Source organism: Camelina sativa, chromosome 11 (genome assembly GCF_030686135.1).
Source record: "Camelina sativa cultivar CO46 ecotype springtype chromosome 11, ASM3068613v1".
Taxonomy (NCBI): domain Eukaryota; kingdom Viridiplantae; phylum Streptophyta; class Magnoliopsida; order Brassicales; family Brassicaceae; genus Camelina; species Camelina sativa.
In genome coordinates, this window is record NC_141890.1 from 11358996 (window position 1) to 11379223 (window position 20228).

Here is a 20228-nt window from a genome sequence, read left to right on the forward strand (position 1 = left end):
TATTTATATACGGAAATCCGGTATTTTTGGTATTTTATACAAATACGCTGTATTTTGGTTTAAAATACGTATATTTTTTTAAAAAAAAATTTACGGATATCCGTGGATATTCGCGGATAATCAAATTGTTAACGGATATCCGGATAAAGGATATCCAAAATTTTTGAATACAAATACAGATAACAAATTACGGATACAGATATAAAAAAAACTGGATATCCGTTCTGTTTACAGGCCTAGTTAGCGTCACTCACTTCATTTTGGTTTTCGGTGAACTCATGCACGCGCGTATTGGTTTCTAAAGACAACGATAAGGAAAAATATATTTCAATAAATAGTACAAGTCCATACAATAATACACATAAATTAGTTTGTAGCATCAAAACTTTAATTTTATAAATGTTAATGCAAAAAAAAAATTTCTGAAACTTGAATCCTGAATTTACTAATTTAGTGTAGAATGTTTTGTAATTCTTGACCAACCCCATTGGATGGACCAAATATTTTATCTGTTATTATTTCGTTTTGGTAAAAGAAATCAATTATATTAATTTACTAAGATTGGTTTATCCCTTTTCTTCTACAACTTTTATTTTTGTTTGGGTTTTTATTCTTTTACAACTTTACTAATTTTTCTGGTAGAGCACTTTACTAAATTAACAAAGGCAAACTTTACTTATACGGACTTAATTACGTCAATATGCATAATTTCCTCAGTATATATAGTAGTAGATGTAGATGATAAACATGACCTTTTATTACTTAAACTTACCTAATATTACAATGATTTTTTTCAACACCAAAATTACAGTGACTAGAAATTTAGAATATAAAATACAAAACTTATAAATTGTATAGAAAAATATATAAAATTGGGAACCCGTGCAGTAAGCATAGTGGAAGGCGATGCATGTTTGTTAGCGACTCGAGACAAATTCGCCGAACCCTAGTTTCGTAGTCTTCTCCTTCTAGGGTTTCTTTTTTTTGACTACTTGACACAAGTTCTTAATTAGACGGTAACGATATTCGCATGTTACATCGTATGAAATTGCGAGCCACTCGAACAGGACGGAAACTTATTAGACAGTAGACACCAACATATTTCTTTTTTCTTTTATCACTAGACACAGCCCCCAAATTATGATAATCTCAACAAGTGTATTCCGTTTACAAACCGGTCCAAACCATAATGACTTGTAAGATAACTAAATAGCTTCTTTGTATTCTTACACGCTATAGTTAAATATATATTTTTTTTATCTAAAACAGTTATATATAAAATACTTCTCTTATCCACCAATTATTATTATGACTACAATGCAAAGTTTCAAGCAAAACCCTTTTCGTCTACCTTTTGACGCGGGCAAAAACACATATAGAACAATAATGCTGGTTATTTTAACGTATTTTTGATTGATAGTTCAATCATATATATAAAAGTAAAGATTTACTCTCTCCCTATTGGTCCACTTGGAAATGCAATTTTAACAAAAAAATATTTATATTAAAACACAAATTTAAAAACAATTAATTTTCACATATAACTCACATAATATAAAACTGAAATCATATGAATTCTCCCTATAAATTATGCATTAACTTTATTTCTCCACTAAGTTGTATTAATCAATTGTATTAAAACAAAACAATAAATTATAATTGTAACTCTCATTTTTCTAAATATAATTTTTCATCATTTCTCTTCCTATAAATACTCATTATCTTATTCTCTTAGTCTATCACTCTTTCATTCTCTCATCTTCTTCCACTACTCTCAAATCTCTTTTTTTTTTTTTTTGTTTTGTTTTGTATTTTTTTTGTTATTGTTGTTGTATGGATTATAAAAAATCAAATCAAATATCATTGTAAAAGCTTAGTTTTAGAGTTTGTATGATATGTATATCTTATATATATTTTTAATATTTTAAAAGGTTTATCTCCGTTTTCTATATTATATTAACATCTTATAAGTCATTATTTTCATAATTTCTTACAATATTCACCACACAATAAGATCATGAAGTTGAAATGATCCATATCTAATTATTTATCTTACATATTCATGTATCATTTTTAATAATTTATAAAGATCAATATAATATTTAAAGATCAATATAATAATCCATTTATAAAGTCTATTTTGTTTTGTAAAGTCTATCAACTCTAATTATAAAGACTATTTTGTTTTGTGATCCAATTGATAAATCTGCAAAGATCAATATAATATATATTTTTTTTTATGATTTGAGGTTTTTGAAAACAAAAAGAACATAATTAAACAATTAGTTTTTGTGTGTTTAATCAAAATAACAAATGATCCAAAAAAGAAATCATATTCAACAGGAACTTAAATATAAAAATAAAATATAATTTAAAAAATACCATTAACTAAATTCTCTAAAGATGAAACCATTAGTATGAAATCTAGCACTATAAATTAAATTGAAGAGTGAAAAAAAAAACCAAAAAAATATAAGTTATCCTTGGGGTTTTAAAAATTATTGAGATTGAAGAATTCATATAATTTTATAAGAAAACTAATTTAGTTTGTCACTTCAAAAGTAATATTTTTATATTTTGAAATATTATGTGTAGGTGTTGAGTTTATATCAACAAACAACCAAATCATGTAAATTTTGATTCGGCCACTTGGTATTTCTTTCATTTTAGGTTATAAAAATTAAAATATTTTGGCATGTAACTCCATTTAAATCAAATGTAACTCATATCCAATAATTGTACATTAATTCATTCCTCCTACTAACTTATTTATCTTTCAAGAGAAAATATTTTTGATTAAATTTTAATATTTTTTAATTATTTTGGTTGGCTAAATTAATATATTTCTCATGTAAAATTATTGTTAATAATATATTTCACATTTCAAAGTTTAAATCAATATATCATATATATAAAAGTAAGGTTTTGGTCTCTCCTTATTGGTTGATTTTCATTTAATGTTTTCTAATTTTTTTATTTTTTATTTGCTTTCTAATTGCTTTAAACAATATTTAAGACTCACTAAACAAAATACATTTAACTCACACATTAAAATAAAAATATAACTGAAAATAAAATAAATTATGCTTTAATCATATTCTACCACTCAATTTTATTCAAACACAATAAATTACTATTGTAACTCCATAATTCTAAATGTAACTTCCATCATTTCTTATCATATAAATAAGCATTCTCTCAATCTCTCATTCTCTCATATTGACATTCTTTTACTATCTCATTTTCACATTCTCTCATTATCTTCTACAATACCTCAAATCATTTTTCGTTTTTTATTTTATTTTTGATTTCTTATTTTTGTTGTATGGGTTGTAGAAAACAAATGAAATATCATTGTAAATTTTTAATGCTAAATTTTAATTTTAGAGACTACATGATATATATTTTACATTGTTTTTATTTTAAAAGATTCATCTCCATTATCTAATTTGGATTATTATCTTATAAGTAATCATTCTCTCCTCCTCCCCCACCAATATCAAATGTTGTTATATCTCATATGTGTTGTAAGAGTTTGATTCTATATTTTAATTTAGAAAGTATTATATATATATATTTTACATTGTTCTATTTTTTAAAGATTCATCTCCATTATCTAATTTGGATTACCATCTTATAGTAATCATTAATCTCATATGTGTTGTAACCTGTAAGAGATTGATTCTATATTTTAATTTAGAAAGTATTATATATATTTAACATTGTTTTCAATTTTTATTTTATTTATATAAAAACAAAATATTTATTTTATATTTCTTGCATTTCTAATCTATTCATATTTATTTTTTAAATTTGGATAGTTAAATTTAAATTCACATATGTTGGTTTTAACAAAAAAATCAACTTTATTTGAGAATCAGATGTTCCTATTCATTTTTAAACGATCAATGTGTAACATAATATATATAAACATTTTGTCTTGCGATCACAATTACAATTTCCATTGCTTAACTCCATGGTTAAACTATAATACATGTTGTCCTATTTGTAGGAACAACAACATACTTATTTAATATATTTAAAAGAGCAGATGATTAATCGAAATAAACATTTCTCCAAATTTTATAATTCAATCAGTGTGAGTATACTTATTACTTTGAAAAACATTTATATTGAAGTTCATAAAATCATATAAGAAAACTAAAATACTATGTCACTTCAAATTTGGAAGGAAACACTTGGTATTCCTTTTCAAAAAGGTCAAGACACATATAAAAATTTATTAATATTTAACTCACTTTAAATGCATAAAAGGTCATTTAACTCAAAAATAACTTCTATCCAATAATTCCATACATTCTTCCCACAAATAATATATATATATATATATATATATGTTCAAGATTATATTTAAATATTACATAATTTTTTAGTTAGCTAAACTTATAGTCACATATATACAATATATATACATAAGAATTCATATTACTTTTTGGTAAACAATCATTCCTTTTTGGTATATAAATTCACATATTATCAAAAAAAAAAAAATCATATTACTTATTAACACCATAATTCGACCCATTATTTGCTTAACTCAAAATTGGTTTCAAAGCCAACTAAAGAAAAACAAAAACGATCTTATTGATATTAGACCAAAACATGGGCATACAAATATAATCATTTACACGGAAGATAATTATTTTTAAAAAATAACTTATTATTACAACATCAACATATGAAGGATTTACATAAGCAGTTAATTAGAAAATCTAAAATACAATAAATGTATTGGGAACAATATCAGTCAATGATAAGATTGGATCTTCAAAAGCAAGAAACAACATCCTTATAATTCATAAAAAAATAAACGTCACAATTATACACATCTAAATGAAATAGTATAAACATATAGTGTATAAATATAAGTGATTGCGAAGCCCGTATATAACTAATTAAAACGAAATAATACAAAAAAGAAAACGAAAAAGACCAAAAAACAAGAAAGTGCTAACTATACCATAACCCAGTGGGTAAGCACATAGTATAGCTAATGGAAGGGTTTCCTTAAGGAATACGTTTTCGGAAAGTCAAACCAGTGAATCTGATTTCTGGCTTGTAACCATTGTAACTAAAATTTAAAAGGATACATACAAAATGGCTAAAAGCTTTTTGGGCCGAACGTACATCTGTGGATCCCATTTTTGGCCTTTATATGACTTTTTGCGAAAGTGATAGGTCCTCTGACTCTGAATGGATTGGCTTTGTTTTTCTTACAAAAATCAAGATAGTGTTATGAACTATAACAATAACAGTGTATGAGACAAGAGAAACAAGGTAGAATAGAAGATAAGAGAGGAATGTGAATAATGAAGTTTATTATGTTTATTCTTCTTACTCTCCTATGTACACCACCATTATTTACTAACACTTCTACCTATTTATAGTGAAGTAAACAAAACATGACTCACCTACTCATTAGTTTTGGTAATGACAAGTAGAAAGATATAATGACAAATGTTACACTTTTAAGGATTATGTAATACTACATGGACAAGTGTAATGCCATGTGTTTGTGATGGAATAATCACACTTGTGTTTCACAATACTCCCCCTTGATTATCTATTACCATTGATGAGTTACGTACTACCTCATTAAAAACCTTGTCACAGAAAAACCCATTGGGATAAAAACCATGACAAGAGAAAAAGAGTATAGCAACATAATCTCCCCCTCGAAAAGATATGTATAATCTTTCTTCATAAATCTCGTAGATGACGCATTCCAATACTGTGAATATGCTTTCTGAATGTGGTAGTCGGAAGCGCCTTTGTAAATAGATCTGCTGCATTTTCACTTGAGCGGATATGTTGGATATCAACTTCCTTTTTTTGCTCGAGTTCTTGAGTGTAGGAGAAAAATCTTGGAGGTATATGTTTTATTCGGTCGCTCTTGATGTAACCTTCTTTGATTTGGGTGATACAAGCAGCATTGTCTTCAAATAATGTTGTTGGCTTTTTACTGGTGACTATTTCACTCGATTCTTGTATGTGGTTAGTCATTAATCTGAGCCATACACATTCCCTCGATGCTTCATGAAGAGCAATTATTTCTGCATGATTTGAGGAAGTGGCGACCAAAGTCTGTTTCTGTGAGCACCATGAGATTGCAGTTCCTCCAATTGTGAAAACATATCCAGTTTGGGATCAGGATTTATGTGGATCTGATAAATATCCTGCATCTGCAAAACCAACTAGACCAAACTCGGGGTTTCTAAAATATAATAAGCCCAAGTTAATCATACATTTGCAATAGAAGATACGTTTTAACTCATCTCCAAATCTACTAATAGAGAATGAATTATATGTTGTAAAGAGGTTAGTAGAAAATGTTATGCACAATTCATAAGATATATAAATGCTCGTCAGCATTTATGCATGATCTTATATGACTATATATATATATATATATATATTTGACTTCTATTAGAACTGATTATTATAGCATCTCTTTCGAATGATGTTTCCAAGATCTTTTCTTCCAAATAACCTTTTAGGGTTTTGATGATCATCAATGAGTTCTCGAGAACATAATTATGATATCATATATCTTTCGGGATTAGCTTTTCAAGCATCCCATGAGGCATATTTCAAGTCATTCATATAGCATCCATTTTGTTTGATAAGGTATTTTAACAAAACATGGTGCGACACACCATTTTGTTATATATCATTATACCATTCTGATGCTTGGACCACTAGTCCAAAACTTACTCGTCTTTCATTCGAGTTTAATATGACTTTATTACTTCTTTATTGACCAATATATATCTCTATACGCTCAAAGAACGGAGATTTATGATCCTCATTAATCACATTGCGCAATATAATATTTTTATTGTCGACATTATGTCTTTGGTTCCAATTTCCCATAATGATATGGTTAATCAAGATCTCTTTAATCATTATATAAATGATTTTATTCGTTTTCCTGATTTCGTTATTAACCATATCAATCAATTTCTCTACTCCTCTTGATAAATATCTTGCTCCTCTTTATGAGTCTATGTGCTCCTCTCTAGGAGTCTATTAGCTCTTCTTATAGAGTCTATATACTCCTCTTTAGGAGTTCATTTGCTCTTCTTTTGAGAATATAATCTTCTTTATAATTTGCTCCTTTTTATTTTCAAAGATTTTATTTATCTTAGGAACCAAAGTAGTCTATCACCTTTTATGTGTCATAGACTTAGTATGTCATCCGCCAGAGACATAATTTTATTGGAGCATTTTTAACTAGGATGTGAGATTTCTCATAACTACAAGTTCATATTCATTTATGTGAGGATCAATAATTATATGAAATCTCATCCATCAGCTTTTTGCATTTAATTTGCAATATATTTTTTGAATAGTGATCTGTTGAACTTTTGAACTTTCAAGTTCATTCATTATATTCATTTGTTCAAAGATCCAAAACTATTCGATGATTCTCCCATAATAATGGGGAACTTTTATTATCCAATTTGATGATATGCAAATCTTGCAATACGCACATCTCTCATAAGATGGCTCTATATCATTAGAGTGGAGACTCATCTCCCACATCTATATATTTCATCCTTTGTGGATGATATTTTTTATATGGTGTGGAGGAGCATTTTAAAATATATATCACACACCCATAAGATTCAAAATGAGAAATATTTGATCTCCAACCATGAATACATAACATGGGAAAAATATTTCTTTATAAATTGTTGATCTCATATATAATATTGACTACATGCAAAACTGCATGTTCCATGTTTTGACATGGAGATTAAATCACCAAGAACCGTTTTTCAATCTCTTGGGGTTGCGCTATGAACGATTCATTATAGCTCATTTCAAGAGTGAACATCATGGATGTTCCTCTTTATCACATGTGACATATATATGTGATAAACTAAAGGATATGACTTCACCAAAGTTATATCGCTCTGGAGTGTCAAATTCACCAAAGTTTATCGACTTATTGTCGATGTGGGATTACTTGAATTCTCTCCCTCGAGATGATAACTCTTGGAGTTCAATCATCTCGTACTGAATCCCACTTAAGGATCAACAACATACTGATTTCGGCTATGTCTATTATCTTATATCCTAATAAGATGTGAGATTAGTATTACCCCATCTCATGATGATGACTTTTATGTCCATTCGCCTTTGATCGAATCTTTTAGATCGGTTATATGTGGGGTTTGATTTGAGGATTTATCAAAGAAATCAAATCATCATATATATATACAATGAGCTTGTTAATCCAAAAGGATGGTGAATGAGCCAACATTATATGATTCTGGAGGCATAGCCTACCACAGAATTAAGGATGAGGTATACAACCATCAATTCCATAAATATAAACAAATAGAAATTCAACATAAATTAGATGTTACCTGAAATATGAATGAAGTGGTGTGCTTACAACTTCATGGAGGCATGCAATACATTTAAAACAACTTTTGTTTCTCTAAAACAAAATCCTCAATGATTTTTAATATCATTTATTGACCGGGATGACTTGACCGGTAACACTATGTTTGAAAGCATTAGGGAATTTCATATTTACTATCATTTGCCATCTTTGTTTTTGCATGATATAATCATATATACATGCATGTCTCCAATATGGTCGAACATGCGATACCATATTTATTTATAGTCTCAATATAATAATTTTACGCAGACAAAATGTCTTTGAAACTCCATGAGTTTATTTGAGACTTTGGAGATAACTAGACATCGATAATTATGAATCTGATGCCTTTGGAAGTCGAGAGACTGAATCATCTAGACCTTCCAATTATTTTTGCACTGTCTAAAATATATTGACTTGTGCTTAATATATTCTCATAAGAAAAATATATTTTTTGATCATAAAGACATTTTATTGTCTTTAAATCTCATATAAGATATATTTATTATTTAACGAATCAAATAAATAAACAGAGAAATTTAGAAAATAAAATAGAAATCATAGTTTCCCATGTAAGAATTCAGGAGGCCTCATTTTCATTTTAATGAGGCAAAGCCAAAGCCTTTTATTTGATCATAAATTAGGCTATCAATCTGAAACTTATATAGCTTTATATTTGATCGTATTTGAGGCAGAGCTTATTATATAAAACAAATTTTCCGGAAAAGACATAGCTTTTTATTAATCGTGAAGGAGGCAGAGCCTACCATATATAACGATCAATCCGGAAAAGAGAAGCTTTTATTTGATCATAAAGGAGGCAGAGCCTACTATATATCTCATGATCGGTCCAGAAATCACTTAGCTATACATTTGATTGTAAAGGAGGCAAAGCCTACTACTTATAACAATCAATCCGAAAAAGACATAATCTCACGATGTCTATAATATTTATGTTCTATAAGCATAAACTGAAACAATATAAATTTACTTACCTCGTAAAAAGCTCTAGCGATAAAGACATCGTGCTGATAACGTGTTATGAACTATAACAATAATAGTGTATGAGACAAGAGAAACAAGGTGGGATAGAAAACAAGAGAGGAATGTGAATAATGGAGTTTATTATGTTTATTCTTCTTACTCTCCTACGTACACCACCATTATTCACTAACATTTCTACCTATTTATAGTGAAGTAAACAAAACATGAGTCACCTACTCATTAGTTTTGGTAATGACAAGTAGAAAGATATAATGACAAATGTACACTTTAAGGATTATGTAATACTATATGGACAAGTGTAATGCCATATATTTGTGATGGAATAATCACATTTGTGTTTCACAATAGATATGAGATTTTTCTTTGGAGAGGTCAAGATTCTTTTATTTTTGTCAAATTATGTATACAACATAATTGATGTATGTAACATAATTGAATTGGTCCAGAACTAAGTCGAACATTCAAAGATCGAAGACCTCTAAACTAAAACACACTCATTGGGCATTAACACACCATTTTCTTGCTATAAGTTTATTTTAATTAAAATTGTTACTTGGTACCATATTGTTTTTTTTCATTTTGTGCAGATTCCAAATCTCAAACTATTTGAACAGAATAATCCTCAAAATCACAAATTTAATGTTAGGAAGGAGGCTACATGTACATGGTTGACCCAAAAACATTTATGTGGACCAAGTGTTCGATGAAGAAGATTGTTTCTATACAACACAAGTCACAAGATCCATTTTCACAGTTTTATTATCTACACAAATTAAACAACCAAAGCTCTCCCATACGGCCATACCAATATTTTGATTCCAACTCTTGAGTCTTTTAAATCACGTACACTTCATCGGAGCACTCCAAGTTGTGTTCTTAACTTGTTCAGATAAAGACAAATACTTTCTCCAGTCATCAAGAACAAGATTAAGATCATGAAGCTTCTTCTCTAATCCAATACAACAATTAGCATGCATTGTACACACCAAGTTTATGTCTCTGCTCGTCTGACAAAACCCACCAAAGTAAACCGTATCAAAGAATCTCATTTGAATTCCAATCTCTGAGACTAAGGCCTTGTGTTTGATTTTGTTGAACACATCTTGGTCATGTAGCTTTGGATAATCTAGACGAGATCTGTACCAAAACTTGTAGAACTCGATGCTTCTGTGGTTTGATTTCACGTAAGTGAAGCCTCCATTTACCCAATTGTCTGAGTCATTAGGGTCACCGAAGAATCTATCACAAGCCATCTGAAAATCTCCATCTGGATATAGCCGAGGAAATGGATCTCGAAGCCACATTATATCTGCATCCTAAATAATTAAGCATAACATCGTTATGTATTATTTGAGTTTAAAAAAAAAAAAAAAAGACTACCATATTAAAAAAAATAGGTTTGCGATTTTATCTGTTATGATTCATAGAAAAGAAAAGAAAGAAGAAGAAGAAGAAGAAGTCTAGAAGAATATGCTATATTTAATGTTATTTTATTTATTTATAAAAATGATATGTTTGGTAGCCAATGAATGCCAATAATAATTCCAGAATAATTCTTATGACATGTGAAAGTTCTTATGACATGTGAAAGTTAGGTACTGTTACCATTTAAGACTTTATACCAAAATCACAGTCGAAATGGAAAATTTTAAACTTTAGTCCATTAATTAGCATGGTGAGCATTTTATTAAGGGACCACCATGGGTTGGTTTGGTGAATACAAACGTTAGTTGTGAATCTTGTGATATTCTAAACTCTAAAGATTTTTTTTTTTAATTTTTTATTTTAATTGTAACTCATCTTCTACGCATCGGTTGTAGATAAATTTCTTGATCAAAGATTGATTCAATGAATTGCTAAAAAAGGAAGGAAACTGAGACGGATGATGAAGATAAGTACCGTGAAGATGAAGTTATATCCCATTTCTAGCACTTGTGTGAGAAGCTCGATTCTCCGCCACATCATTTTGAGGTAGTCAGGAGTAGCAAAGAGTTTTTCACCGGAGAAATCAGTCCCTCTGGTTTCTAGATAGTAGCAATTAGGGTGAAGTTGTGAGCAACGATCAAATGCCTTGGTATCCAAGCAAACCACAACCACATGTTGAAGTAGCTTCTGTGTTCCTTGTCCGATATGAAAGCTCTCAAGAAATAGATCGAACAGAGAGTTTGGCTCTGCCCATGCTTGGTTCAACGTAGTTACGATAACTGTTCGATTCTCTGTTGACGCATTCTCCAGAACTTCCCTAAAACTGATCGATTTTGTTCTCTGAAAGGAGCCAGAAACAAATTTCTGAGTTTAAAGACTCTTAAAAAAGACATCAATCCCATTCCAAACAGAACATGGATTGAGACGTATACAGATCAATGTATAGTGGTAACTAAAAACTCACTGTCTGTAGAGAAGACGAAGAGGTGTGGTCGAGCAAAGGACGAAGAGAGCTGAGATTATCAACATCGAGCTCTTGGTGAAGAGGATAAGCTGTTTTGTAGATAAGAAGACATGAAACCGCTAAACCTAGAAACAAAAACAGGTTTCTCTTCACTTCTTTTTGTCCGATCGCAGATCCCAAATCAAGAAAACTTGAAGGGGAAGAAGAAGAAGAGTTCATGTGTTCTTGAGGGGATTCAAAGCGTTTCTCTCGTTTTTCTCTGTTCTTCTCTCTGATTTTTTTTGTCGGTTCATATGACTAAGTAGTAAGTACAAAAAGTCATCACTGGCAGTTTTGTAAGGGCGTTATTCTGATTTTTTTTTATGAATATTAATTCTTTTACCAATTCTTCTTCCAGTTTATAAATTTATATAAAAGAGATAGAATCGTGTACAAGTTTATAAATTTACTTTGGAGACGAAGTTAATTATTTTTTTTCTTAAATAAAAAGACAAACATCATACTAATACCGATTTTTGTCTAATAACATTAGGTATATTTAAGTTAGTACTATAACTAAAAAAAAAAAAAATCTGCCGAATCCACCATGTAATGATGTAAAATATCCATAAAATTAGTTCTTTAAATTCATGTATTATATTTTGAGAAATAATAGTCTTCATAACCCAAATTCAAACTTTCATTTCAGAATTCACCCAATATTTTATTTTATTTTATTTTATTGAATGACAGTAAAAAAAGAAAAATTTGAATGACAATTGTTTAACTAGTTCTTCCATTGTAGTGACACCAAGTGGCTTTTTATTCTGTTTCCATTACGCTCACGTTATTTCCAGTTACTCGTGGCGTTGTTGTACTTTATTTTTTTTTTCTTTCTCTTAATTAATTTTATTTAAGTGAATGAGTCAATTAATTAATTCTCGGATTAATGACTAGACTAGGAAGCGTCGAATTCTAGATGCATCTCATGGAGTATTATTAATTGTCGGCTTAGTTATATCAATCGATCAAATAAGACTAAGTCTAACTCGAACACCGTTTACCAAAAAAAAAAAAAAGACTAGTCTAAATGAACTGTTTTGATTTTTTATCAGAAAATTAGGTCTGAGTTTTTCATTTTTGACATTGTGTAGTGTACGCATAATTGGTTTTAGACTATTACATGGGTTTAAATCGTGCCCTCTCATGGTATCTAGGCAAATTTTATAACGGAGAAAAAAATTTATTTATTTTTTGGGTTAAGACTTAAGAATTTGTCCTGTCATCATCAATCTTTTTGTTGTTGTTGTTGCTCTCCCGAATATTAAATTGTCTTATTTATTCTTTGTTGTACCGTAGCTTTCACATTATTATGACTCATAATACTGTAGTCCACAACATGCTATAAGGGGTTTTCTTTGGTCTGTCATGTATACTATATACGACGAATTCAGTGATTATTTATTTCAAGGACCAATGTTTTCAGTTGGACAGTTGTCTGGGCGTACCTGTTCGGCAAATTCCAACAACTTGGTTCTGTATAAGAAAAGATACATGTATACATTCATAATCAATTACGATAATCATAACCGTAGCAGTATTTCTGCTTGTTTTTTGTTATTTTTCTTTCTAAATATGTGGCAAAAACTTTTAGATACGCACACGTCGAAAAGTAACTATTTTATCATTTAAAACGTTCATAGTAATTTACTAAAATAAAAAATCACAGTAAAACCAAACCGTGAAGATATTTAAGCGTGGTATTTTTCTCTTTTGAAAAAGTGCATATGGTATTATGTGAACAACTTCACATTTTCATGCTTCAATTATTTTGCCATTTTTTCTTTTGTGAACACTAAAAGGATAATTAAGAATTATAGAATATACTAATTTGATTAAATAATATAAAATATGTTGCATTTCAAGATTTTTTAAATACCCATCACTAATAGTCTCACATTCCATCCCACTATGGAAAGGTAAACTATAAATTAGAGGTTTGCCTTCATAATTTCTTATGTCTTCTATTTTTTTTAAATAATCTTTATATCTTTGATATTTCCAAATAAAATAAAAAGCGTACTATCTCAGCTCAAAACTAAATTAATTAAGACACAATAACCCACTTCAATAACAACGAAACTATCTTAACGTACGAAACTAGCTAGTTTCATACTATATCTACTACTGATCTTACGGCCTTCAATAACCACACCTAGGCGGAATATTCCATTTAGTCTCGGATACGGTCGTGTTTAGTGACACATATCGTTTCCAGTCTTCAAGAGCTGCCTTAAGATTATTCACTTTGTTGTCCAAACCAATACAACAATTAGCATGCATGGTGTTGACCACATTGATGTCCCGGCTCGGCTGACAAAACCCTCCAAAGTAAACCGTGTCAAAAAACCTCATCTTTATCCCGAGTTTCTCGACGTGATGATCGCTTTTTATAAGGTTGAAGACATCTTGATCGTGTTTACCAGGATACTTCCTACTCGATCTGATCCAGTATTTGTAAAATTTTGAAGTTTTGTTGCTTGCCTTGACGTATGTAAATCCGGAGTTGACGTGATTCTTTTTGTCTGATGGTTTTCCATTATAATCATCGCATGTTATTTGAAAATCAGCGTCTGGAAAAAACCGGGGAAATGGGTCTCGAAGCCACAAAATATCTGCATCCTTTATATATACAACAAGCTTCATTATCATTAATTTGCATATAAAGTCACTAAATCGAATTAACAAGATATGTAAATAATAACATTTTAGTTATAAAGAAAACAAGTTATGTAGAACAAAATAAGAAACAACACGTTGGTAAAAATTTACTGAAACTGTGCAACCCTTTTTAATTGTGGTGACATATAAAAAAATAAATTTTGGTCATATGAGAAAATATATATATATATATATATATATAGAATCTTTTCTCCTAACTTTACATAACATGATGATATTTGGTAGCATATATTTTCGACACCTGTTCTCATTTCTCAATTATTATTTTTTTTTTTAATTTCTTTTTCTCAAAAGTAAATACATTCTTTTTCATATTCACTAAATTTAAATGATATTTCTGTACTAAAAACTATATTGACATTTATGCAATGTCCTTTTAGTAATTATATATAGATATCAATTATCAATATTTTATATAATTAACATAATATTATAATTTTGCATAGGTATCATTTATCAATATTTTATATAATTACGATAATATTATAATTTTGCAAATGAGATAGAATTAAATATTATGATTATTAATTTTTGGACAAAATAAATTTCCTACAATTAAAGATTTAAATATTAATATCATAATTTTGGAAAAATCTAATGTGATGGTTATTAAATTCTTTACTAATTTCAAGCAATAAAAATATTATAAAATTATAATATTATTTGTTGACAAAAAAATTATAATATTTGTTGACAAAAAAATTATAATATTTGTTTCACAGTTTTTGTGCCAAAAAATCAAATCTATTTATTCTAAAATAATTTCAAGATATAAAACAATATGTTATTTTATTTTCTTTAATAATAATCATTAACACAATTTATTGCATATTAATTCTTTAAAATGTAACTCCCATGATGTTTGAAAAAAATTTAAACAAATATTTCATCATATGAATACACTTTAATGTATTAATTTCAATACAATTTGTGTTTTACAAAAAAAAAAACAGACAAAAGCTATGGTATATTTATTCTTTGATATGTAACCATAACTCTCATTATGTTTGACAAAAAAAAACTGAAAAACCTCTCATACTCTACAAATTTATCTATAAATAGTTAGACAAAGTCTTCATCAAACATCATATTCTACCTCTCATATAATTTTCTAAATTTTTGTAATATTTAACTTTTTCCTTTATGTGACATTTGTAGGGTTTGAAATAAATAAATTGAGTCGAAATTTCGGAGCATATATAGAAGTGAACATGTGAAATGTGGTTATTCATTAGAAAGAGTTAGATGAAGAAGGGTCTTAGGCACATAACACATTCTTACTTGTAAATGTTCATAAATTCGAATGCCTATTTTGTATATCAATATTGTAATTTGTTATTCTTTTGATCCATTTGATAATTTTTTAATATAAAAATTGTATTTTTAGATCATAATTCATAAACCCTAATGGATTTTATTTCTTAGTCACAATATTTATACTACTTATTACCCATGCTAAATTTTATACAAATGTGTTTGTATGTATTACCCAGGAAAATGAGTTTAAACAAATATTAACTATTTCGAATACTATTACTTTAAATTTGTTCCTTAACGTTACAACTGTGTTTGTATATATTTATTAACTTTCTTTCCCATAATCATATCCATGGTCTTTTATTTTATTTATAGGTTATGACTTCTGATGAGAAAGGTTTTGTGATGGTTCAGGGTTTAGGGTCAAGGAAGATTTGGACGTCTAGGGTGATATATATCTCATGATATGGGTTTCCAAAGCCATGTGATTCTTCCAAATTCAGTTTTTATTTTCTTACACAATTTAGTCTTAACTATTTTCTTAAAATATAATTAACATCTAATTTCTTTTCACAACATTATTGTATGGACTTATTTTCTCTTCTCATAAGTTCCATTATTTTTCCTAGCCATGATCGATTGTTGATGATGTGATGATAGTGCTTACCCGCAAGTAGAGCAAGGCAATAGGATTTGATCATGTATGCAAGGTTCATCAATACACATTTAACAAGACTCACCTTTACCACGTGTTTATCAAGTCGAAAGATCCAAAGATCACCCTAAGCTAATCCTAATCCCAATTGCATTCTAGAGAGAGAGACAGAGGGAAATAGAGAGAAACAACGTCTTGGAGAAGTAGGAAGATTTTGAGTTATCTCTTCTTCCATCTATCACATGATTTTAGAAATAAAAACATAGAAGAAAAAAAAAGATTATCTGGTGAATAATTATTTTATGTTCTCTTAAGTAATGCAGTTAACACTAAAAAAAAAGTAACTAGATAATACGATGGTATGTTTTTACTTTTTTCGTTGGTCATTTTGAGTATAATACAATATATATATTTAAACAGGAAAGTATAACACAAAAAAAGCAATTTTTATTTGATATAATAATATATCAATAACATTTTTTTTACTCAATTCTAAACTAAATTCAGTTTGTATTTAGTATGTTCAATAGAAATAAAGTACGTGATAAAAATATAAAAATATCTAACAGAGAACTTTATTTTCCAAATGCAATTAATCAAGAAACAGAAAGGATTCTACTTCTAGAACACAAATGCATTTGAAGTCATTTGTATAATTCATTAAGATTAAAATATTTTATTGCTAAAACATTCAAATTTTAATAATAAAACTTCTAAGCATGTGTGAAGCATGCTGGTAATATATAAATATCAAAATTATTTATGCTACATTTAGTTATGTAATTAATAAAACTAATTACACAGAGAATGAAAGAAGAGCATGAGTTTTGGCTCTTCTAGGTTATTCGAGAAATTCAAGCTACTGTCTCGCCATTCTTGGAGATGTAAGGTTTTAGAAGATATTGATATTTTATAGATTATGTTAAAAGCGGACAAACTAACACTGTCCATGCTCAGCCGTATTTTATTTTATATGTAATCAATGTTCTTTTCCCAACGTAAATAATGTTTGTACTTCTTGATTGTGCATCAAAACATGAAGAAATCTATATATTATGGGATACAGACTAAATATTTTTAAAATAACCTTTCATATTAACAAAAGTTTTCAGTTTAATGCTTAACTAATCAATAATCATTCATTTTAAGTGACTGAGAATGCTTATTTAAAAACAAAACAAATAACAAGCATAAAATAATTTATCGAAACACAAAATATAAAATTTTAAATATTTTAATAAATCTAATATATATTAAAATTATTATAAAGTTATTTCGCCAATCTAATTCTAGTATATATATATATATATATATATATAATGTGATGACAATCATGGTATATATATGTGTTTGTCAGCAGATTTATTAAGTACGTAACCTCTGTCGGTATATAATTGACATTTAAACATCTATATACACACATACACACGCAAACAAAACGCTACAATCTTGAATATTGATGATTAGTTGATTACTTAATATTTATAATGTAGTTCATAATCCTGATCAGTTAACCTTTACCGTCGAGTCCTAGCCAGCCACGTTATATCAAAGAATTAAATATAATTCAAGGAAAAGTAAACGTAAAAATTGGAAGTTAGAGGTGTGCTAGAAACAAAACGAAGAATCACGATAGTCAAATCTAAACCCTCGAGGAAAATAAAATCTAACAAAGGGACAATACAATGTTAAACAAATCCTACATATTTAACGATATTACCAACCAGTTTCTTAATATTTAAAATTATATAGTTAGCAAATGGTTGGCAACTTTCACTGATGGTGCGTGAATTTGTCTAAACTCAAACGTGCAGATTTGAAAACAAATAACTTATATATAAAAAAAAAACATATACTAATTAACTATGAATAAAATAAGAGAAGAAGACTGAGATATATTACGTACCGTGAAGATGAAGTTGTATCCTAAACCAATGACTTGTCTAAGAAGATCCATTCGTCGCCAAATGAGCTTTAAGTAACCAGGAGTCATGAATCTGTTTGGCCCGGAGAGTTGGTCTGAATCCGTGGCGTTGATCAAGTAGCAATGAGGATGAACCCTTAGGCACTGATCATATGCCTTGTTGTCCAAGCAAATCGCGATTACATGCTTCAATAGCCTCTCTGTTCCTATTCCGGCTTTAAAACCCTCTAGAAATACATCAAATGTGGAGTTTGGTTCAGTCCATGCTTGGTTTAACGCTGTTATGATCACCGTGTTATCCTCCATAGCCGCATTCATTAGTACTTTTTCTAACTTTGAAACCGGTTCTTTCCTTGGCACCTAAAAAAACATCAATACATTTAAGAGTAAATAACATATCATCATGACGTTTTAAGACTAGATATTTTTTTCTTTTCTACACAAGTTCTCTCTTTAACTACGAAATATTGTAAGTTTGAGAGATTAGTCTAAAATGGAATCTGTAATTTTTGATAAACCAAAGATATATAAAAAAATTTATGTGTATATATGATATATATACTTACTGTTTCTAAGAAAGTATCGTTTATGATTTTTGAAGAATAGCAATCGGTATTCGATGGAAACAACATCATGTTGAGTGGATTATTTGCAGATTTGTAGAATAATAGACAAGAAAGCGTCACGGTTGCGACCAATAACACGATTTTCATCACATCTCTCCCTCCGAACACACCATCGGAATATATCATCGGCGGCTTAGATTTTTCATCCTTGATGCTAACTCTGGCAAACTCGTAGCCCATCGAAGAAGCTTCGCCGTTCGTGCTCGTCATGGTTTTTGATTATGAATCCTTTTTTCCTTCTTTGTACGTGTTACTTAAAAACTATGAGTTATATATATAGCCGCCATTTAATAGTCTCGATCTTTGTTTGAATGTTCCTTTTCTATTTAATTATATAACTTAACTTGTGAAGAAATTTGTAACGATTATTGTGATTGTAACTTATGAAGATATTTTTTTCGCTCGCGTGGGAAGTTTCCTTTGAATATCATGACCAAACTGGTTCGGTTTTGTTGTGTCTCGAAATGAGCATAAGACCTACAAGTTAACTAAGAAAAATATATAATACTCAAACAAATTTCTTTTTAATCAATAATTTTTGACTATTACGTTCTAACGAACAAAAATTGGTATTTGAGTGATAGAGTTCATATTGGTCGACTAACAATAAAGAAACTAATGATTAGTCGCTTATTTAAAATTATTGTTATATATTAACCCAAAATATAGGAGTGCTATTCGGATTTTTCGTATACGTGAAAACATGATTTCTAATAATTGAGCGAATTAATATGGCTTATGGTATGGAAACGTTCCGTTTCCAATTTGGTCTAGTGTGCTACAAGAGCGGTTCAGCTTAAACCATCCGGTTTATGGGATGGAGGGACCTTTTTTTGAATTTTGAGATAGTTACGTATTTAGCGTTGAATAAATCAATAATTTCCTACATAATTGTTTAAATTGGTCTTCTTGTTGAATTTCTGTAGGAAAAAGTTGAATATTAATTATAATGTTGACCTCTTCAAAATAAAGTTTTTTTTTTTTTTTTTTTGATAGGAATGTGAATATCATTAAAATGAAGAGGTGAGGTTTTATTTTTACAAAATAGCATAACCTAATAAACTGTAACCTTACCAAAAATGAAATAAAAAACAAGGGTTACATTACATCTACTCTGTTGAGTGTTAATCAACTAAATTTCAGAACCAAAGAGCCACAAGTCCCGGAAGTTCTTCCTGTTGGTTCTTGATTTGAAGTGATTATATCAATGATCATGGTCTAGTTTGTAGAACCAT

General features: G+C 28.9%; 2 protein-coding genes across 3 annotated transcripts; both read right to left on the reverse strand.

The window, feature by feature from the left end:
• Positions 1 to 10026: 10026 nt before the first annotated feature.
• LOC109127479 (uncharacterized protein At4g15970-like) lies at positions 10027 to 12195 on the reverse strand. Of its 2 annotated transcripts, none has more exons than XM_019232280.2 (3): positions 11811 to 12195; positions 11321 to 11686; positions 10027 to 10737 (listed from the first exon to the last, which is right to left on the reverse strand). In XM_019232280.2, the coding sequence occupies exons 1-3, from the start codon at positions 12027 to 12029 to the stop codon at positions 10261 to 10263; spliced, it is 1062 nt and encodes a 353-aa protein (XP_019087825.2). In that variant the 5' UTR covers positions 12030 to 12195; the 3' UTR covers positions 10027 to 10260. The 2 variants fall into 2 exon arrangements, with proteins under 2 accessions (XP_019087825.2, XP_087332243.1); XM_087476117.1 differs by having other exon boundaries at positions 10027 to 10730; positions 11811 to 12179.
• A 1461-nt stretch (positions 12196 to 13656) lies between these two features.
• On the reverse strand, positions 13657 to 19306 carry LOC104723038 (uncharacterized protein At4g15970-like). The gene is made up of 3 exons (XM_019232279.2): positions 18934 to 19306; positions 18350 to 18727; positions 13657 to 14471 (listed from the first exon to the last, which is right to left on the reverse strand). Exons 1-3 carry the CDS (start codon positions 19201 to 19203, stop codon positions 13992 to 13994), a joined length of 1128 nt encoding a protein of 375 aa, XP_019087824.2. The 5' UTR covers positions 19204 to 19306; the 3' UTR covers positions 13657 to 13991.
• Between the last annotated feature and the right edge of the window lie 922 nt (positions 19307 to 20228).

Excerpts from the sequence above, each read along its gene's own strand:
- LOC104723038 (XM_019232279.2), bottom strand. The coding sequence starts at position 19,203 with ATGACGAGCACGAACGGCGAAGCTTCTTCGATGGGCTACGAGTTTGCC. Across the intron at positions 18,728-18,933 it reads ACGATACTTTCTTAGAAACA|GTGCCAAGGAAAGAACCGGT; the intron begins GTAAGTATATAT and ends ATGTTTTTTTAG. Across the intron at positions 14,472-18,349 it reads GATACAACTTCATCTTCACG|GATGCAGATATTTTGTGGCT; the intron begins GTACGTAATATA and ends GTATATATAAAG.
- LOC109127479 (XM_019232280.2), bottom strand. The coding sequence starts at position 12,029 with ATGAACTCTTCTTCTTCTTCCCCTTCAAGTTTTCTTGATTTGGGATCT. Across the intron at positions 11,687-11,810 it reads CTTCGTCTTCTCTACAGACA|AGAACAAAATCGATCAGTTT; the intron begins GTGAGTTTTTAG and ends GGCTCCTTTCAG. Across the intron at positions 10,738-11,320 it reads GATATAACTTCATCTTCACG|GATGCAGATATAATGTGGCT; the intron begins GTACTTATCTTC and ends TTAATTATTTAG.